Source organism: Myxocyprinus asiaticus, chromosome 42 (assembly GCF_019703515.2).
Source record: "Myxocyprinus asiaticus isolate MX2 ecotype Aquarium Trade chromosome 42, UBuf_Myxa_2, whole genome shotgun sequence".
NCBI lineage: Eukaryota > Metazoa > Chordata > Actinopteri > Cypriniformes > Catostomidae > Myxocyprinus > Myxocyprinus asiaticus.
In genome coordinates this window covers 37,208,890-37,232,030 of record NC_059385.1, presented here as the reverse complement: position 1 = coordinate 37,232,030, position 23,141 = coordinate 37,208,890, and the positions used below count along the sequence as shown (strand labels likewise).

General features: G+C 43.3%; 1 protein-coding gene across 4 annotated transcripts in view; it reads right to left on the bottom strand.

The window, feature by feature from the left end:
* The window catches only part of LOC127432446 (NACHT, LRR and PYD domains-containing protein 12-like), a 612,890-nt gene that overhangs the window by 549,965 nt on the left and 39,784 nt on the right, over positions 1–23,141 (bottom strand). For 3 of the 4 annotated variants that reach the window (XM_051683540.1, XM_051683542.1, XM_051683544.1), the window contains one exon: positions 14,626–14,799. The exons of the other annotated variant lie outside the window; for it this stretch is intronic. In XM_051683540.1, the coding sequence (XP_051539500.1) occupies positions 14,626–14,799 (174 nt within the window). The remainder of the gene's footprint in view (positions 1–14,625; positions 14,800–23,141) is intronic. 4 annotated transcript variants of the gene reach the window in all.

The window sequence follows — 23,141 nt, the reverse complement described above, 5'->3', positions numbered from 1 at the left end:
GGGGCCCATCTGGACATTACCACACATTGTAATTTACCAGGTTAGTACCTCACTTCGGGAATCCAAGGTTTTTACTTTGGTACATTTATTGACTCTGACTGGGCCTCATTTTAAACATGTGGAGACAGCATCCAAGCATTTGGGGTTCAGATCTGATCAAACTAAAATCATGTTTCACAGTTGAAGAGGATCACGTGTTGAAAGACTTTTTTACAGGGGGTAGTACTCCTGATATTGAGGACCCTTTTCCCTGTTAGTCATTCAACCGATTCTTGATGAGAGTGTTTGGCCTCATGTATTCATATAGAAGACAAAGGCAGGCCTAACACAGTCGTAAAACCTAACTCAGGCCCACATAACAAGTCATAAATCTTACTGATAAAAACCGCGCCAAAATCAAACAAAGGGAGTCCAAAGCAGACTACAAATCCCATGAAGCCTTGCTCACTAAAGGATCGAACTCTCAACTCCTATTGGATGAGGCACACAACAGAACGCACCTCAACCATGACACCATCAGGAGTAGAAATACCTCTGAAATGCTTCCGGGATTTGCTTCCAGCAACTTTGCTCGCTGTGCGTAGACGCAGCTCATCGCTGCTCTCAGGTGTAGCCTCGTGGCACAAGGAAGTAATGTCCGACTTGAAACTGTGGCCATACAATCTCCATCTCGCTGGATGAGTTGAGATTACTCTGTGTTCCACCGGACACTCTAACGGATCCGAAGGAGACCGCCGAGCAACCCACATCTTCATCCATTTGCCTGCAGAAGTGAAGAGATAAAAGATTTCTCTTCCATCTTCAATCAAGTTGACGTCGCTGATTTCTCTGCCAGCCTGCCGAGAATCAGCAGCTGTACCGCCCGCCGACAGAGCGAGGAAACAGCCTCCCGTCATCACCCGAGCCTCGAGGAACCGAGTCGGAGTTAAAGGATGGATGAACACACATTCTACATCCTCATGCGATTCAAGTAAGAGGTTTACATCTGGGCAGAGATAGAATATAATAGTGTGTTATTCTTGTGTATCAACGTTATTGCTTGTACAGTTTATGGACCACCGTGTCCGCTCATTGCGATTAATACTCAGGGTATTTAATTATCACGAATGAGATTTGCTGTATTGTAGTCCAATCACATTGGACTTTTGTGCATTTCCGCCATCGCGGGTGAGACTGGCACACTGAGTTTATCCATTAAAGAATCAAAGACCGCGGGACGGTTTACGGGCCGTCCACTGCGTCTCTGAGTGATAAACTAACAGCTGCTTTCACGATCACGAAACCGGCTTTGGTGCCGCCACTTAATTCTCTCTCTCTCTCGTACTAACCACGCACATACACACACACACACACGAACGCGACCCCTCAAAAACATTCTCGCACACATTTTTGGCTAGTAGATAGCTTCGTGATAAAGCTCAGCTTTGTCCCTAAGCTATCGTACAAGCAGATACACACGATAACTGGTAGACGCCATTGACTGGTTTCTCTCCGCCCACATTCGTGGCCATATTCTCTGGCCGGAAGTCTGGTGTGACATACTCTCCACGAGAGTCACGTCCGCCATTTTGTGCGCGTCCCTCCTTACACACACACACACATACACACACACTCGCTCTCACACACACACACCCTCATGTGATATAGGATTATTTTGATTTCCATATCTAATCATATCACTGTTTAGTTTGTAGTTGTAAGTCGGAAGTTTATTGACTGCATTGTATTAATTATTAATTGATATTACTGCATAAATAAACTTTGTTATATGTGTTTTGGTTTGTTTTGCATACACCTGTGTCATGCTGACGGGATGTCAGTGCTCAGATTCAAGCCTTCATTCATTGTTTTTTTCCGAAAATCGATATTTTCAGATGTCGATTTTCCTAAGAAAACAATCTAATATTGAGACTGTTTTACTATCTGGTTATTAGTCCCTGATTCCAGGATGGTGCCCCGTCAATATTAATCCTTATTAATATTCTATTGAATTTTGATAATTGATAATTATCTTTGATGATTGTTGAACTCGAATGATCAATAAGCTAGTGTTAATTTTAATTAATGTTTCATCGATGTTAATGATTAGTGATTATCTTTGATAATTGTTGATTTAAAGGATTAAAAAAAACCTAACATTGATTCTCATCAATGTTCTATTGATTTTAATAATTAATAATTATCTTTAATAATTATTAATTATTGCTAATAACCAAACCCGCTCCTAAACGTAGCACACTACATTTACTGGAGCCCAATATGAGGTTTAAATGAGTTAGATTCAATTAATTAATTTAAATATTAATTAATAACTAAAAAAATTATTATCAATTATTTCTGATAGTAACACTGATCAAAACAACCAGTAAAGCCCTACAAGAGTACAAGTTTTTGTTAAAACTGTGTGAATCTCTGTTGCTGGATTTCTTGTCAAGTGAAGGAAAAATGCTGTATAGATCCTGTGTTTTGGTTTTCAACAAGGTGCTTGATAGAAAAATGTATACACCATGGTGTCCTGTTCTTAAACTAAGCAATGATGTTAAACCTGAATGGAGATCCTTATATAAGCCACCTTTAGCTAAGAGGGTGGGTGATATAGTAATACAAGTGCAGAACAGTCTTCTCTTTCACAGATAGAGGAGACGGGAATTAATGATGGTATGGAAGAGATAGGTGATGATGATAACATTTCTGAAATGTCAGACATCCCTTCTCAGTGTGGAGATGAATAGCTGCACACTTTAAAAGAAATTAATGATTTCTTAGATGAAACATTTGGCAGAACAGTTGAAGTGTGAAAGTTTTTCCCAGACATCAATACGTTTTTGATTTCAGTGGGAAAAATACAGAAGTCTGTGGGTTTTGATGAGCTTAGTAGAAGGAAACGGTTTAGATTGAAGAAAATTGTCACAAACTTATGGAGAGGGAAAACCTCAACCAAAAGACTAACCAAACCATGTTAATGTCACAAGGGGTAAATCTTCTGTCTTGTTTTAGATTGTTTTCCTTCTCTCTGCTTGTTCTTTTTCTTTTCCCTCTTTTCATGGAGAGCTTAAAATTAGGAACAATTTATATTAATGGAGGGAGGGATAGAAATAAAAGGGTAGTTTTATCAGAATATATTCAGACTAAGAACATTAATATTATTTTTTTACAAGAAACTCATAGTGACATGACAAATGAAATAGACTGGAAAATGTTGTGGGAAGGAAATATCTTTTTTAGTCATGGCTCTAATGTAAGTGGAGGTGTTGCCATTTTATTTGGGAAAGATTTAAATATGACTGTTGTTTCTTCTTGTGAGATAGAAAGAGGACGGTGTTTAGCTGTTCAAGTTGATATAATGGGCCAATTGTTTGTACTTGTTAATATCTATGCTCCAAATAATGGAGCAGAGAGAACTAGGTTTTTTAATAATGTACAAGATGGTTTAAGGCAATTTGATAAGAATGCTTTTTTAATTTTAGGTGGTGACTGGAATTGTACCCTAGATTTTACCTTAGATAGAAATGGAGAGGAACCCTGCCCTCCCTCAGTAAATGTTTTAAGTAATATTATTAGAGATTATGATTTATTTGATGTATGGAGAGAACAGCATCCAAAGGCAAGACAGTACACCTGGGTTAAAGCATCCAATGCACATATTAGTTCAGCTAGGTTAGATAGGTTTTATATTAGTAGAAATAGGTATAATAGAGTTTTAAAATATATGATTTTTCTGAATGGTTTTTCTGATCATCATTTGTGTTTATTTGAAATAAGTTTAAAAAAATCACAATGCTCTATTTTTTATTGGCATTTTAATGTTAAATTATTGCATGATGTAGTTTTTTGTGAAAAGTTTGTTTTATTGTGGCATGAATGGAGAGAACAGAAAAGTGAATATGATGATATTGTACAATGGTGGGAGGTGGGGAAAACCCAAATAAGAATGTTCTGTCAAAATTATACTGCCCACAATAATAGTTTGTTTAAAAAAACTATTAGAGAACTTGAAAGAGGCATTGAACAACTTGAAATGAGTGTAGGTAACAATAATTCAGCAGATGTGGGAATGTTGAAGGAAAAAAAAGAATGCTTTAGGTTCTCTTCTTCATGAACATGCAAAAGGAGCTGTAATCAGAGCCCATTTTTCCTCATTGCAGGACATGGACGCTCCTAGTTCTTTCTTTTTAAGTCTAGAAAGAAAAGAATCGGAGAGAAAACAGATGCTACATCTGAAACGAACTAATGGAACTATGACGTCCAATCCAAAAGAGATGCGGACACTTGCAATGGACTTTTATAGTGAACTGTTTGGAGCACAAGAGTGTGATGGCCCTAGTATGGACTTTTTACTTAAGGATCTGCCTAAACTGAGTGCTGAGCAGCAAAAGAAATTGGACTCTGAAATACAAATACAAGAATTGCCAAAAGCAGTTCAACAACTTTCTGTTGGTCGGGCCCCTGGTATTGATGGACTTCCTGCAGAATTTTATAAACATTTCTGGGACTTATTTAAAGAAGACATGTTAGAGGTTTTTAAAGTTTCTTTTAAAAAGAAGGAATTACCAACAAGTTGTAAAAGAGCTATATTGTCTTTACTGCCCAAGAAGGGTGACCTTGGTCTTTTAAAAAACTGGAGACCTGTTGCTTTATTATGCACAGACTATAAGGTTCTTGCAAAGTGTTTTTCAAATAGACTAAAGCAATACCTTGGGTATGTGGTACATAAAAGCCAGACCTACTGTGTACCCAACAGAACTATAATGGACAATCTTTTTTTATTAAGAGATGTAATTGATTTAGCATGTATGGAAGATCAAGATTTGGGTATACTTTCTATTGACCAAGAAAAGGCTTTTGATAGAGTTGATCATTTTTATTTGTTCAGTACTCTTAAAGCTTTTGGAATTGGAAAAAAATTCATATCAGGGATAAAACTTTTATATGCTGGGGCATCGGCCATGTTAAAGGTAGGAGGTGGGCTTAGTCGGCCAGTTTTAATACATAGGGGCATTAGACAAGGTTGTCCTTTATCAGGGCAACTATATTCTCTGGCAATTGAACCCTTGCTTTGTCAGTTAAGGAAGAAATTGCAAGGTTTTTTAATTAAAGGGTTTTAAAACAGACCTGTTAATGTATCTGTATATGCTGATGATATAACTGTTTTTATAAAAAATGATAATGATGTAAGAGTGTTAAAAGAAAGTTTAAAAATCTATGAAAAGGCCTCATCTGCAAAAGTCAACTGGGAAAAAAGTGAAGGTTTTATTATAGGGAGCTGGCAAGAGAGAAATCTCCCTGTACTTCCAGGTGGAGTTGAATGGGGTAGTGAAGAGCTAAAAATTATTGGTGTCCATTTAGGAAAGGAGGGGTATCAGGGAAAGAACTGGGAGGGTATGGTGGAAAAGGTATGTGCCAAGTTGTCTAGATGGAACTGGGTGCTACCTCAGCTATCATATAGGGGAAGGGTTCTGGTTGCCAATAATCTAGTTGCTTCCATGCTCTGGCATAAAATGACTGTGCTTAATCCACCAGAGGATGTTGTTCACGAAATACAAAAGAGACTAACTGATTTGTTTTTGGTCTGGATGTCATTGGATGAAGGCGGCTGTGCTTTTTTTTTTGCCCATTCATGAAGGTGGACACGGATTAATAGATGTACAAAGCCGACACGTGACCTTCAGACTTCAAGCTGCACAGAGACTGCTATATTCCAGAGTATCAAATTGGATTGAAACAGCCTGCGCTTTGCTGCAAAAAGTGGACATTTTTAAATATGACAAGCAGTTGTTTTTAATAAGGCTGACAGACTTGGATTTGAGTGGCACTTCTTCTTTCTATCAGTCAGTTTTAAAAGCATGGAGATCCACTTTTAAATTGGAGAGAGATTTTTCAAATCTTGGAGACTGGATAAAATCTGAACCACTTTTCAGTAATCCCCTGATAGAAGCTAAGGTGTTAAACCTTAAGAGTTTAAGGACTATAATGGCAAAAGCTGGTTGTACCAAAATATCAGATCTGAGAGCTGGTGAAACCTGGAAAAGTCCTGAGGAGATGTGTTGCCTGACGGGCATTAAGTCTGTCAGGTTCATGAAGATGGTACTTAATGAAATTTATTCTTTTTTACCTTCGGTCCTTAGACAAGTTTCTGAGGCCAACAAGATATCTCCGCTGGAGGAGGAAGGCTATCTTTTTTTTCCCAGAGATAAAAGTTTTTGCTGCTATTGAGGAACAACCAAAGGAGGACTCGATTCTCAATTTCAGAACTCCAGAACTAACAAAGTTTGAGGAAACCTCTATGAAAGCAATGTATGTAACATGTGTGAAAGTGTCTCATCAAGCCTCCCTAAAGAAGCTGAAGGAATCAAAATGGCTAGATCTATTTGGGCCAGACTCATCCCCTAGGGGCTGCTGGAGGTACCTGTATAAGCCTCCCATATAGAAACGCACTGCGGATCTCCAATGGAGGGTTATTCACTGGGCGGTAGCCACAAACAGACATGTGGCACATATCGATTCCACTGTGGAAAAGGGGTGTCCGTTTTGTACATTTGAAGAGTCTGTAGACCATGTTTTTTAAACTGTTTTAGACTGAAAGGGTTGTTTCAGACTTTGGGGGAATGGTTTAGGAAATTTGGGGAAGTTTTTAGCCCAAAACATTTTATATTTGGACCCAAGTATGTTGCTTCAGAGAGAAAGAACATTTCTCTGATAAACTTTATAGTGGGAGGGGGGGGCTTAGGATTTTTGTTTCTGTTGTCACAATGTGATTATTTTAATTTTTTAAAAATGTTTTAATAAAGGAGTGTTAAAATTCAATTCTCTCTGTCTCTCTCTCACCCTCTCATTCTCTCTCTCTCTCTCTCTCTCTCTCTCTCTCTCTAAATACAAGATTCAAATAGCTTTATTGGCATGGTAAAAAAAGAGGTTGTAAAACCATCAAACTTAAAATTTTTACAACTAGTTTAAACATTCAGAGAAGGTTTTGTCAAGCCAACATCAAAGTTCACATGACAAACTTATCTAATTAATACAATAAAATCTTCAGTGACAAAACTCTCATAGAAATGTTGCTCACTAGCAGTAAGAAGTTTGCACACATCTACTCATTCTTTACTATCACTCTAAAATGAACACTTGAGCACTGCTGCACCTTCACTTTCTCTCATACATTTATCAGAAAAACAAACTAAATAAATACTATTTTCATTTAGAACAAATATATACATAGACAATTTACAAATGTCTACAAAAGTCATTTCAAGACTTTAAGCAAAAAACAATTAAGATCATAAGAAATGCTGATTCCTTGTTTTATTATTGAATTATTGCACATTTTCAGAGGGTTCAGTGTTTGCATTTCCTGTGTGTTTTGATGCAGTTTGAGAAATATACAATCTGTTGTTTTCTGTGCGAGTGAGACGAGTAAAGAGCGCTGTTGCATAAATCTACATCACGAGCGTCATCCACACACATTACTGAACCTAATAATGACACACAGGACTGTTAGGGTGTGTTCACACTTGTAGTTCGGTTCTCTTGGTCCGGACCAAAAAAGAAAACGATACATTTAGGGGAATCGATCCCTGGAGGAATATGTGGGGGACTTCTGCTCTCTGGCCAGCGAGGTGGACTTCAATGAGGTCACCCTCAAAGACTGTTTCTGTTTTGGTTTAAGTGAGCCAATTTCCTCCCTGATGCCTGGTTGTCACAGTTCCCTCCCTGATGCCTGGTGGTCGCAGTTTCCTCAGCCTCGCTCAGTATATCGACCTTTCCCTGCAGATCACTGGTTCTACGTTCACTGTGGGGGAGGTGGCTGCCGAGCCGGAGTCCCACGACACGGCCAACGAGCCAACGCCCATGCCTGCCACGACCAACGAGCCAATGGCCACACCTGCCACAGCCAACGAGCCAACAGCCACGCCTGCCACGGCCAATGAGCCAACACCACACCTGCCATGGCCAATGAGTCAACGGCCACACCTGCCATGGCCAATGAGCTGGAAGCTTCGTCCGTCCCAGAGCCAGCGTTGCCAGCCTCATCTGTCCCAGAGCCAGCGTTGCCAGCCTCGTCCGTCCCAGAGCCTGCGTTGCCAGTCTCATCCGTCCCAGAGCCTGCATTGCCAGCCTCGTCCGTCCCAGAGCCTGCATTGCCAACTTCGGCCTCCTGGAGGAGGAGGAGGAGAAAAGCTTCCGTTTCCAAGTCTCTGCCCATGTACACGACCACGGAGGTCGTTTCCAAGTCTCTGCCCATGTACACGACCACAGAGGTCGTTTCCAAGTCTCTGCCCATGTACACGACCACGGAGGTCGTTTCCAAGTCTCTGCCCATGTACCTGACCACGGAGGTCATTTCCAAGTCTCTGCCCATGTACACGATCACGGAGGTCGTTTCCAAGTGTCTGCCCATGTACACGATCACGGAGGTCGTTTCCAAGTCTCTGCCCATGTTCACGACCACTGAGGTCTTTTTGAGGGGGGGGGGGGGTATGTCACATTTATGTGTTTTTGTTAATGTTTTTCATCTCTTTTATTTTGAAAAGTATTTCCTGTTTCTTTGTCATGTGATTTCCTGTTCCCTCATGTGATCTTGTCATGTGTTTCCCCTGTTCATGTGTCTTGTTTTCATTGGTTCATTGTTTGATTAATCAACACCTTTGTCAACTCTTTGTCATGTTCCTCAAACCATTCCTGAACAATTTTTACAGTGTGGCAAAGCGCATTATCCTGCTGAAAGAGGCCACTGCCATCAGGGAATACTGTTGCCATGAAGGGGTGTATGTGGTCTGCAACAGTCTTTAGGTAGGTGGTACGTGTCAAAATAACATCCACATGAATGCCAGGACCCAAAGTTTCCCAGCAGAACATTGCCCAGAGCATCACACTGCCTCCGCTGGCCTACCTTCTTCCCATAGTGCCTCCTGCTACCAACTCTTTCTCAGGTAAACGATGCACATGCACCCGGCCGTCCACATGATCTAAAAGAAAATGTGATTCATCAGACCAGGCCACCTTCTTCCATTGCTCCATGGTCCAGTTCTGATGCTCAAGTGCCCATTGTAGGCGCTTTCGGCAGTGGACAGGGGTCAGCATGGACACTCTGACAGGCCCCATATGCAGCAAACTGTTTTGGAGATGCTCTGACCCAGTCACCTAGCCATCACAATTTGGCCCTTGTCAAAGTCACTCAGATCCTTACGCTTGCCCATTTTTACTGCTTCCAACACATGAAATTCAAGAACTGACTGTTCACTTGCTGCCTAATATATCACACCCCTTGACAGGTGCCATTGTAATGAGATAATAAATGTTATTCACTTTACCTTTCAGTTTTAATGTTGTGGCTGATCAGTGTATAAAATGAACAGTCGGCCCATTGTAACATTGCAAATAAATGCAATCCATCTGCTGCTAAATTTATTTTCCTACAGTATATATTGCATTTTACTTACATTCATCTCTGCAAATTCCATGGGAAGATGCTCGTGGAGATCAAGTTTGAAGTGTTTCCTGCCTGAGCAGACACTTTTTGCAACAAACTTTCCAAACAGAGTAACTGAGAAACATTGATGGTGCCATAGCCAAAATAGCCGAAACACTCCCACACCGCAGATTTCAGCTGTGAAATAAATGTTCAGGGTCTGACATATCTTTGTGCTGATCTGATCTCATGCCATGACTTTCAAATGAAGTGACGATTGAATGTAAAATGAGGAAATTGCAATTTAGAGATTTATTTTATTACATCACGGTTATCTGATGATGTGTAAATCTATGTGTAGCCAATTCTGTCTTAATTGAACTGATTTAGATTTAAGAAAAGTTCAGACTGATTTTATATTCAAACAGATTTTATATTCATGCAATACCATGAATAAGAAGCTGGTATTGCATGAATAAACAATGGTGAAAACTCTGTAGTTTTAAATCGGGAGATATCATTAAACCGTTACATCCCTATTGGAGATGCTGCCACTATTACAGAAACCATCCTCAACATCATTACAGCAGAGAAATGCCGACCTGCAGCCACTCTTGCATCATTTGCCAGTGATGGTGCTTCTGTTATAATCGGTAAGCTTTGAAAATTATACTTCTATTTGAATACCATTTTGGTAAAGAATTAATTTTTACTTTATAACTTTATTTCAAGGAAAGAACTGAAACTGGAGTGAATAAGAGGTTTAAAACCTTTTTCCTGGAATCACTGTCACTTTTCACTGTGTTATCCATCGACTCAAATCTAGCAGAGTCAGACTGCATGAATACAAAGGGAGTGTCTTATCTTTCCAAATACTGCAAAACCATTTTAAGCTCGATTACACTTCTTAGCACCATCTAGTGGCTCTGCACATGAGTCAAGCACTAGGAAGCGTAATCGAGCTTGAAATCATGATTGTGCCTATAGACTGCAATGGCAAGATGTACAGTAAAAAGGAGTTATATTTTGTCTGTCCTCAACTAAAACTGACTGGATCACTTCAGAAGACATTTATTTAACCACTGGAGCCGTTTGGATTACTTTTCTGCTGCTTTTATGTGTTTTTTTAACTTTATAGTTTTGGCACCCATTCACTTGCATTGTATGCACCTCAGAGCTCAGATTTCCATCTAAAAATCTTCATTTGTGTTCTGCAGAAGAAAGACAGTCATACACATCTGGGACAGCATCAAGGTGAGTAAATGATGAGAGAATTTTCATTTTTGGGTGAACAATTCTTTTAAGATGTTCTCTTTACAGTTTTCTTGGCTCAAATGATGTTCGTCAGATAGTGGCAAAATCAAAAGTTTTACGAGTGGCCAGGGTTAAGGCTGGAGATGCTGCCACTATTACAGAAGCCATCCTCAACATCATTACAGCAGAGAAATGCTGACCTGCAGCCACTCTTGCATCATTTGCCAGTGGTGGTGCTTCTGTTATGATTGGTAACTTTGAGAATTTTACTTCTATTTGAATACCAGTTTTGGTATAGAAAGACTTTTTTACTTTATAATTTTATTTTAAGGCAAGAAAACTGGAGCAAGTAAGAAGCTTAAAGACTTTTTCCCTAAAATCACTGTCACTGTCCACTGTCAAGCCATCAACTCAATCTAGCAGTGTCAGACTGCATGAATACAAAGGGAGTGTCTTACATAACCAAATTCTGCAAAACCATTTCAACAATATTTTGGTTCTATCAAGCAAGCAGTACAAGAACAAGCAGTCTTAGAGAGATGGAGACATTATTGGAGCTACCACAATTAAAACCACAGGTATTAAACTGATGAAAAATATTTTAGTACAGTAATGTAAGCAAAATGTGAATATGTGCATAGAGATAAAACATTTTGAAGTTATTTCTGTTATTTAAAAACAAACTAGGTGGTCACTGATGTAGTATGAATGATCCTCCCAGTCCTGCCGTCAGACCTGTTTCTGCAGACTAGAACAGAGCCAACAGCACAAGGCCTTTGCAATTGTGCCAGGATGAGTTATTAAAATATTGCTGGATTCAATGTGCATTGTTTGAGATCAATGTATCATTAATAACTGTCAATCAATTGCAGGTGAAAACAGTACTGAGGAACAGGCTGAAGGACTAACATTTAGATACAAGCTGCAAGGTGTCTGTGGATGGGCCTCATCAAGATGAAATGAACAACATAGACCTTGAGAATAGGTTTCACAGTGTTAATAAAAAGAGACGAGTAAAGTGTTCAGCTGCAGGCTGTGGCGTATAGAATAATGAGACACTTTTAGATAACTACTAGATAATTTGTGATACAATCTCCTTGACATTGACAGGTTTTGTTTAAAATTATCATAGGGTTATTTTTCTCATTTTATTTCAGAAGCAGCCTTTTTTTTTATCTATGATCATAACATGTAACATACTTTAGTTGTATACACTTTATATTATGATCTACCCTGATAATCGATTGATATCGATTGATCCTGATCTGTAATTTTTTTTTTAATTGTTAAAAATTAATGTTATAAGCCACAACTGTTACTTGACATTTATTTTGGGTTTATTGTCAGAATTGGAAAAGAATAATAATCCAAATAAAAATAAAACATAAAAACTGAGAGATAGATGGATGCATCTCTGTCTTCATGCTGCTGTATTATCCCCTGCCATAGCCAGTGTTTGTTTTTAACACAAAACTTTGTATGTAGGGCGCTTTGTACATGTGGACTACAATGTATGTATGCATCTACCACCGAAAACCATTTCTGACAAACTGACTCTAGAGCGAGCCAATAGTATTGGAGTGTGGGCTATGAATAAAATATCAGTTTGATACTACCTGCTGAACGAATATACATCTTCACTGAACCTATCAGTCGATCATTTGAGCCTGAATGAATAATGAATGATTATTTAAGAATGAAATGAATGAATCAGGCATTTCATTCATGAACGAGCATCTGCTTAATGAGAGAAGGCATGACGTTCTTCATTTCGGCAATCTTGTTTAACAAGAAAAATAGTTTAATTAACTATTAGTAAATGTGGCTGAATGACCACACATTACAGTGACATAATGACATTATTGGAAATTATACTTATTATTATTATTATTATTATTATTATTGGCTATTATTGTCTTGCTTGTATAGCTTGAAAAAAATTAATGCTCAGCAGTTCACAAAATAATAGACATGCTAGATTTGTTACATCAAAATGATAGATTTGTTGTCATTTGTGGGAAAACACTTATGATGCTTAAACACTCTGCGTTTGGTAGATTTGTAGCAACACAAACTTTAATAAAGGATAATTAAACTTTTTTTCGGTCGTGAATAATTCTGTGCTTTTTGGTTCATTGCAATGACTTATTTAAAACACATGAAAGATGTTCATTTGTTGAAAAGGACCCACTGGTCAAACTTCTCTGCTGTCATTTATTTTCTGGTCATTCCAAATAGAAATTGAAATTTAAAAATAAGACAAGGATAGTGCATATGAAAGCTCCTTGTGCTGGTATACATTTTCCATTTCTAACACTATATCTGCTATGATTGGGATGTTTTATTTTTGCTGTTTTCATCAAAATGTCAAATCTTTATATAACTTCAGGTGATTCCTATCAGCTGTCTGACAATGAGGACCATCTAACAGGACAAAATCTCTGAGAGTGCTTCTGAATTTAGTGGGGTGCTCTAGTAGTTAAAGGTACATTAATGCACCAATGTTATTCGATTTAGAGTGCTTTAACATCCATTTCACATTTGACATCACCCTTATGCGCCCCTGTAGAACTGGGACTGAACAGGACTGGTTATCTTTCTGCTGCCACAAATCGACCTCATGGTATGTTGTTTTTTTATTTTGATTGAAAATATATATTTCATTTTCTTTCCTCTGTATTAATGTCCCAGTGAGTAGGCTACTTCCAATGCTAGTTCAAACTTTTGTGTCTTATGTGACTCTAATGTAGGAACTGAGCCTCATATTTTGTTGACATGCAGACCTGTTAAAGAAAGTTTTCAGAACTCACTGTAAATATAATGCAAATAATGTTTAAATATGTGCAAAATACTTTACAAAACTTACTTTGGTCAAATAAATGTTTTTATTTTTGTGTTTTGCTCTTTATTTACTTAAAATTGTAGTGCGTTTTTTTCTCCAAATGCCAAATGGTACTTTAAAGAGATAAGGGCACCCTGTGCTCCAAAGATGATGAAGTTCGATTACTAAAAAACTAACCACTCTAAACTTTGTACAAATATAGTCTATAACATCTTCATGCAGCAATATCAGGGACTCGTGTTTTATTTTTTTAAATTTTTTTATTTTTTATTTTTTTTAAATCGAAACCATTAATAATTTTTTTTTAAAATCTTTAAGTGACAGGTGCTTGATAAATAAGATGGATATTTTCCTCGTGTGCTTTGTCTTGTGATGGATTCTTCCACTTCTTTCCCTGCTGATTGGTTGTCTTGTGTTTTCCTGTCTATTTGGTCTTGTTTTTGGTTTAATTTTATTTTTGTGAAGTTTTAGTTTGTGTTCTTTGTTTGGTTCTTTATGTTTTACCCTCTCACGGGTAGTTTGTTTTCTACCATGTTAGCTTTGTCTGGGTTTTTAAGTTATGTTTTCATGCTCAGCTTTTATGTTTGGTCTTTACTTTAAAAATAAAGACCTTTAGAAGCCTTCGACTGTCTACATTTGGGTTCTCTGCATACAAAATCTGACAAAAATGTGTAAAAATATAATTAACACATCTGATTGGTCATATTTTCTGTCACTCTGCTAATACAAATGAATGAGAGAACCCACTGAGCCATAACTCTACAGTGTGATTTGACTGGCTGCCACAGACCGCTTACACTCTGTTAGGGAAAATAATGCAAAGATATTTTGAGGCGGTCTACATTACGTTAAGTTGTTTTTTAAAAATGTATATTTCTCTATTTCAGTGCATTTATTTATTGAATGCATGTACATTGTTAAATAAAATGGGGAAAGAATGTTTTGTAATTTGAAAAACTTTTCAGTCTCAATTCATGTCACCACTTCTCTGAAGGGTTTGAAGGGGTTGACTGAATGCCAATGACTATAAGTGCTATTTCAGTGCATTCGCTGACCATGCAGTCCATTCAAGACCATACAAGGGATAATATGGGTGTGAACAGGGTCTTACAGCTCAACATACTTGAGTTTGTCCAGTGTGCATTTTGGATCGTTGAGTCTCTCAGAGAACAGCTTGACTCCTGAATCTCCTGGGTGATTGTAGCTCAGATCCAGCTCTCTCAGGTGTGAGGGGTTTGAACTCAGAGCTGAAGCCACAGAACAACAGCCTTCCTCTGTCACCATACAGCCAGATAATCTACAAACACACACATCATCATAAAATAATCTACAAACACAAATCAACAGTCAGATCATCTACAAACACACACATCAACAGTAAAATAATCTACACACACACACACACATCAACAGTCAGATAATCTAGAAAAAACACATAACGATGAAATCTACACTGATGAGACAAAACATTATGGTATTATTATGGTAAGCGAACAATCAGTTCTCGTAGTCAATGTGTTAGATGCAGGAGAAATGGGCAGGAGAAAAGACCTGAGCAGCTTTGACAGGGAACAAATTGTTATGGCCAGACAACCATGTTATAGGTCAGAGCATCTCTGAAATGGCAAGGCTTGTGGGGTGCTCCCGGTCAGCAGTGGTAAGTACCTACCGACAGTGGTCTGAGGAGGGACAAACCACAAACTGGCAACAGGGTGTTGGGTGCCCAAGACTTTGATGACACCATCAACCTCTCTAAACATTTAATGACAATTAAATTGTCAGTGCAGCTATCTTTTCATTTACAAAGAAATATTAATATATATATATATATATATATATATATATATATATATATATATATATATATATATATAATATTATTTAATCGGTTAATTAATTTCTCACCATGGCTAATTTCTTTCTCTTTATTTTTATAACTATTTTCCTAAATTTTTCATAGCACAAAAGCATTTTGCTGCCGAAACAAAATGAGAATTAGACTGAGCCACACACGCGCTTCGGAAGTGCTCAACAGTCAGCGCTTTCTCCGAATCCTCATCATGGCACACGAGCGATGGAGGTTTGTGCTTCTTCAGTTAACATCTAAATGATTTAATGTGTAATGTACTTGAAAGCACACTATAATAATTGCTGCTTGTTGCAGTTTAGTAATCATGCAACACCATATCGCCGTTTTTAATGCAATTAAATGTGTGGCCTTCATGTATACCATGAAGGTCTTGTCAGAGTCTTCAGGTCTTAAAGCAACCTCAGATCAGGCTGTTGTTAAAGCGTTTTAGATGGTTTCCACCTCATCTTGTAAGTGAATGTAATACAATGAGCGATGAGAGAGAGAGAGAGATGCGCCTTTTCGTGAGACTGATCTGCTCTGCTTAAGAGAAAATTAAAGTTATATAAAATTAAAAGTTTAATGATAGTGCTAAATTAATCTACTATATAATGCTGAATATAATGTATAATATACAACTGTTAGTTCCAGTCCTCGAATCTGATTGGACGAGTGACGTTTCATGAGTATTGATGGTCTCACACCATAAGCACTCGGACGCTTCACTGTGTGAATCACTCCGCTTGTGTTCGTGCCATTCTAAACTAAAGTGTAAGAGCAGTGCAGATGTATTAAGAGCTATCTGTCTCTTTACATTTAATATTGTGACATTACATATTTTAGCCAGCAAGTGGAGGCAAAAGACCATTTTTGTGTGTAACGTGCCAGGTGGTGATGTGAATTTAGCACTCCGTGATCGCTCATATTACTACTACACTACTAAAGTTAGGAAATAGCTTTAAATGACTTTAAACTAACAACTTCAGCATTAAGGCTAATCACAGCCGAGAGACACAACAGACTGATTAATTACGCAAACTCAAGGCGCTTACCTCTTACCGGAGTTTCCACATTGGAGAGGACATACTGTTCAAAATGGCGGAGGAGATTGCGGTTTCTATAGTAAATGACTCTTGCGCACCGGCTACTGTGAAATAGGGAGGAATACCCTCATGTGGACGGCTATTTTTCCACTGAGAAAATAGGATGAATTTCACCAAAAGAAATTATCTTCAGAAAGCTGACTAACAGACTACAGCATCATCAACAGGTGATCACACGCTCCATATCTCTCTCTCTCTCTCTCTCTCTCTCTCTCTCTCTCTCTCTCTCTCTCTCACTCACACACACACACACACACACACACACACACATCCTTGTTTCTACAATAACTTGTTAGAAACAGCCCAAGCCATGATACTTTTTCTAAAGTGACATTTTTGAATTACTAACGAGGGCTTGGACGCATCATTTATTTTAAACTAGCAATGGCAGATTCTGATCCGTCGCACAAGAAAGTAGTTCCATATTCCATCCACAAATGCGTTTTTTGTGACCGTATCAGTTTTTAATTTTTTTTTTTTAAATGGACTTGCTCATTGAACTGTTGTATAAGCAATATCACACTCGCAATCGTGTGATATGGCCCTAAATCATCATTGCTGTGATTACCTACGGCACTTGGCCTGCGGCCTCGTGCCTGCGGCTGAATCACAGCAGTGCTGATGTAGGGCCATATCGCACTCTTGCTTGTGTGATATTGCTTAAAAAATGCTATGGGGGAATATAATCCTAAAGTCAAATGTAATGTCTGATTTAATTTCATTGGTACATTTTATGTAGAGACTGCACAATTTAACTGGATGAGCATGAATTTCCATAAAACAAAAATATTTTTGATAATAATATTTTAGATGTGATCAGTGACAACACTTTTAGAAAAATATAACATTAATTTTAAATAACTGTATAAAAATAACTATTATTTATATATAAAATAACTGTTTTGAAATGTCTCAAAAGTAGTAAGAAATATTTTCTTGATTCAGGCATTTAAAGTATCGTGAACTGAACCGAACCATGAATCCAGTAGTGTGAACAAAACGTCATGGTTACTGGTGTAACCTCCGTTCCCTGATGGAGGGAACGAGACGTTGGTGTCGATGTAGTGACACTAGGGGTCACTCTTGGGAGCCCGAGACACCTCTGGTCTTTGATAAAAGGCCAATGAAAATTGGCGAGTGGTATTTGCATGCCACTCCCCCGAACATACGGGTATAAAAGGAGCTGGTATGCAACCACTCATTCAGGTTTTACGCTGAGGAGCCGATATAAGGTCCGGCCTTTTCAGCGGGTAGTTCAGCGTTGTGGCAGGAGGGACCAACGTCTCGTTCCCTCCATCAGGGAACGGAGGTTACACCAGTAACCATGACGTTCCCTATCTGTCACTCACTCGACGTTGGTGTCGATGTAGTGACACTAGGGGTCCCTATACAAAACGCCACAAGGTTGAACTGTGTTACGTGAACTGGCGGTGTGTGGTGGGCAGACTTGCTGTGTGCCTCATAGCCAGCACACCAGGTCGACACGTAACCTCCCCCAACACAGTTATGAGTGTCGAACGGCCCTTTTTGGGGACAAGTCGACTACCCAGAGATAGAGACAGGCTTAACCCAGTCATGGCCTCTTTCCACTTCTCTTTTTCCACTCCCTAAAAAAGAAGGGGGATTATCCGACTGGGCCGCCAGGTCTAGTCGGGGGGTGTCCCTCCCAAGGGGAGGACACCGCGGAGACCACACCTCGCCCCAAGAGAGGGGGGGATATTTAAGTGGAAGAATACATCACATGGTCTTTCCAACCATGTGGAGAGCCTTCAAGGTAGATCCTACCCAATGGGGGAGGAGTTACTACAACATGGAGACTGAGGGGCTCTGCCCAAGGAAGACGCAGTTTGCCAGTAGGAAAACGAACTAGCGGAAGAAATAGATCGCATGGGGTTAGCCTTACAGGGAACCGCCACATGCGGAGCACCTACCCCAGAACCGGGCTCTTAGTTAGCGCGTGTACTGGGCCGGCAGCGAGTCTCTCCGAAAACTCGACTGCCACAGGGCTCGGAGGAAGTCAACCAGGGAACAACTTTTGTGAACACTACTGGGAATTAACAGCGCACGTCTTCAGCTCAAAAGGAGGTGGAAGGCGCTATGTGCAAGCAATACACCCAGCCGGCTATCCTGGGCTTATCCGCTTGTATTGCGTGCCACTACCTGGGACCAAACCGGTTCCACCCGGAGGTTGTAGAACCTTGCAAAGGTGTTGGGTGTTGCCCAGCCCGCTGCTCTGCAATGTCTGTTAGAGAGGCACCTCTGGCCAGGGCCCAAGAAGCCGCTACACCACGGGTAGAATTGGCTCGTAGCCCTACCGGGGGCGGCATGTTTTGGGCAAGACATGCCATAGTTATGGCGTCAATGAGCCAGTGGGCGATCCTCTGCTTGGAGACAGCGCTTCCTTTCCGCTGTGCACCAAAGCAGACAAAGAGCTGCTCAGAGATTCTAAAGCTCTGCGTGCGATCCAAATAGATGCGTAAAGCGCGCACCGGACACAGCAACGACAGGGCTAGGTCTGCCTCCTCCTGGGGCAGCGCTTGCAGGTTCACCACCTGGTCTCTAAAAGGAGTGGTGGGAACCTTGGGCACATAGCCCGGTCGGGGGTCTCAGGATCACGTGAGAATAGCCCGGACCGAACTCCAGGCACGTTTCGCTGACAGAGAACGCTTGCAGGTCACCTACCCTCTTGATGGAAGTGAGCGCAGTCAGGAGGGCAGTCTTCAAGGAGAGTGCCTTAAGCCCGGCTGACTGCAAAACTCAAAGGGGGCTCTCTGTAGACCCTGAAAAACTACAGAGGTCCGATGAGGGAACAAGGCGTGGCCTGGAGGGATTCAGCCTCCTGGCGCCTCTTAGGAACCTGATGATCAGATCATGCTTCCCTAAGGACTCACCGTCGACTGCGTCATGGTGTGCTGCTATGGCAGCAACGTACACCTTCAAGGTGGAAGGGGACAGCCTACCTTCCAACCTCTCTTGCAGGAAGGAAAGCACTGATCTGACTGCGCACCTCTGGGGGTCTTCCTGATGGGAAGAACACCACTTAGCGAACAGACACCACTTAAAAGGCATACAGGTGCCTCATAGAGGGAGCCCAAGCCTGAGTGAACGTGTCTACCACCACAGGTGGGAGACAGCTTAGGTCTTCCGCGTCCCGTCCAGGGGCCAGACATGGAGATTCCAGAGGTCTGGGCGCGGGTGCCGGATGGTGCCCCTTCCCTGAGAAAGAAGGGCCTTTCTCAGGGGAATTTGCCCGGGGGGAGCTGTCACGAGGAGCGTGAGGTCCGAGCACCACGTCTGGGTGGGCCAGTAGGGTGCTTACCAGGACGACCTTCTCCTCGTCCTCCCTGACCTTGCACAGGGTCTGTGCAAGCAGGCTCACTGGGGAAAACGCATATTTGCGAATGCCAGGGGACCAGCTGTGTGCCAGCGCGTCTATGCCGAGGAAGGCCTCGGTGAGGGCGTACCAGAGCGGGCAGTGGGAGGATTCTTGGGAGGCGAACAGGTGCACCTGTGCCTGACTGAATCGACTCCAAATCAGCTGGACCACCTGAAGGTGGAGTCTCCACTCTCCCTTGAGGGTAACCTGTTGTTACGGCGCATCCGCCGAAGTGTTGAGGTTGCCCGGGATGTGAGTGGCTTGCAGCGACTTGGTGCTGCTAACTCCGTTGGAGGAGACGGCGGGCGAGTTATGACATACAGCGGGGGCGCAGACCGCCTTGGCGGTTGACATATGCTACCGCTGCCGTGCTGTCTGTCCGAACTAGCACGTGCTTGCCCTGGATCAACGGCCGGAACCTCCACAGGGCGAGCAGAATTGCCAGTAACTCGAGGCAGTTGATGTGCCAACGCAGCTGCGGACCCGTCTAGAGGCCGGCGGCTGCATGCCCGTTGCCAACAGCGCCCCAGCCCATTTTGGAGGCGTCTGTCGTGACCATGATGCGCCTGGAGACCAGATCTAGCGGAACACCTGCTCGTGGAAACGAGAGGTCGGTCCAAGGGCTGAAAAGACGGTGACAGACTGACGTAATGGCCACGCGGTGTGTCCCGTGGCGCCATGCCCATCTCGGGACTCGAGTCTGGAGCCAGTGCTGAAGCAGCCTCATATGCATCAACCCGAGCGGGGTGGCCACCGCCGAGGACGCCATATGCCCCAGGAGCCTCTGAAAATGTTTCAGTGGAACCGCTGTTTTCTGTTTGAACGCCTTCAAACAGGCCAGCACCGACTGGGCACGCTCGTTCGTAAGGTGCGCCGTCAAGGAGACTGAGTCCAACTCCAAACCGAGAAAAGAGATGCTCTGAACCGGGAGGAGCTTGCTCTTTTCCCAGCTGACCCGAAGCCCTAGTCGGCTGAGGTGTGAGAGCACCAGGTCCCTGTGTGCGCATAACCCGTCTCGAGAGGGAGCTAGGATTAGCCAGTCGTCGAGATAGTTGAGAATGCGAATGCCCACCTCCCTTAACGGGGCAAGGGCAGCCTCTGCGATCTTCGTAAAGATGCGAGGAGACAGGGACAGGCCGAAAGGGAGGACTTGTACCGATACGCCTGACCCTCGAACGCTAACCGCAGGAAGGGTCTGTGTCGAGGAAGGATCGAGACGTGAAAGTACGCATCCTTCGGGTCTACCGCCGCGAACCAATCTTGATGCCGGACGCTCGCTAGAATGCGTCTTTGCGTCAGCATCTTGAACGGGAGTCTGTGTAAGGCCCGTTTCAGTACTCGCAGGTCCAAGATTGGCCGCAACCCACCGCCTTTTTTCGGTACAATGAAGTAGGGGCTGTAAAACCCCTTCTTCAACTCGGCTGGAGGAACAGGTTCTATCGCGTCCTTCCGTAGGAGGGTAGCGATCTCCGTGCAAGGTAGCAGCGTTTCCATCTTTCACCAAGGTGAAGTGGACACCGCTGGACCTGGGCGGATGCCCAGCGAAGTGAATCGTGCAGCCGAGTCGGACGGTCCGGACCAGCCCTCGCGACAGACTGGAAAGCGCAAGCCATGCATCCGAGTTCCGCGCAAGGGGGACCAAAGGGACAACGTCATCGGATGTACCGGCGGGTGGGGCCTCGCGGCGGGGCGGAGCTTGAGGTGCCACACCACATCGTGGCCGTGCTGAGTCCGAGGACATCGAAGCACTTACCTGGCTCCTTGTGACCACCCCCGGAACAGCCTGGGACGGGGGAGGAAGAGGCCTGTCCTCATGACCCGTGGAGACTGTCACATCGGGGGCGGATTTGTGCCACAGCTGGACGCTCAGGGCGGGAGACCGCCGCTGGAGCGCCAACCTGCCAAATGGAGTGGTGGACGGTGGTCGTGATGCCAGCCGTACACACCGAATATGTGACCCAGGGAACAAGGAAACCACTCTTGCGGAGCTCTTGAGTACTGCAGCCACAAAGAAGATCTGCTTACCAGCTCCAGAGCAGCGGGTTTCGTTGTCCCTGGGTCGCCCGTCTCAGGGGCGCTTCGAAGACCTCCGTGGGTTCTTCGGTGCCGGCTGTGAGTTGGTTTGGCGTCGGCTTCCTGCGGTGGGCTCCACGCCGGGGCCGGGCCGGAGGGGCGGGCTGCGGCGGAGCCGGTGCAGTCACCGCAGGGGGATGCCCTCGGCGATGAGTAGATGGGGGGATCTTGAGCCACGCCGGGGCAGGTCAAGCAGGCTAGCATCCATCTTCTGCTCTACCGTCAAGACCTGCTGGGCAAAGTCCTCGACAGTGTCGCCGAATAGGCCGCCTGGAAAATGGGGGCAGCAAGGTATCGTGTCCTGTCGGCCTCACCCATCTCGACCAGGTTGAGCCAAAGGTGGCGCTCCTGGACCACTAGTGTGGCCATCGTCCGCCCGGGAGACCGTGCCGTGACCTCCGTCGCTCGGAGAGCGAGGTTGGTCGCCGAGCGCAGTTCCTGCATCAATCCCGGGGCGGAACTACCCTCGTGCAGTTCCATTAGCGCCTTGGCGGACTTGCAGGAGAGCCATGGCGTGCAGGGCGGAGGCGGCTTGTCCAGCAGCGCCGTAGGCTTTGACCGTCAGAGACGACGTAAACCTACAGGCCTTGGACGGGGGCTTTGGGCACCCACGCCAGGTGGCGGCGCTCTGCGGGCATAGGTGCACCGCGAGCGCCTTTATCCACCGGGGGATTGCCGAATAACCCTTGGCCGCCCCACCATCGAGGGTAGTGAGAGCGGGGAAGCTGAAAAGATCTGGACCGGGCAGTAAAAGGTGCCTCCCGCGACCTTGTCAGCTCTTCATGCACTTCCGGGAAGAAAGGAACGGGGCAGGGCGTGGCTTTGAGCGGCGCCGCGAGCCCAGGAACCAATCACAGAGCCGCGAGGGTTCAGGGAAGAGCCTTCCGACTGGACGAGCCCGCTCTCCGATGCTGCGCTCGAGAGCTCATCACTTTCGCGGGCTCCGAATAAGAGGTCGAACTCGCTGTGAGACGAGCCGGCGGACTCTCCCGGAAGCCCGATTGGGGCAGACGAGCGTGCTGGGGAATGGGAGGTCCGCGGGGGGATACCCGGCAGAGGCGGTCCCATTGGGGTCCCCAAATCGCCCCCAGTGCTAGCCGCACTGGCCTCAAACCCGTGGGTAAAAGGACCGAGGCGGGAGCCTCTGGGGTGGCTCGCTTCCTTACGAAGGCGAGCCGCGACCGCAACATTGCCATGGACACATTCTCGCAATGAGAATGTGACCATCCACGAACGCT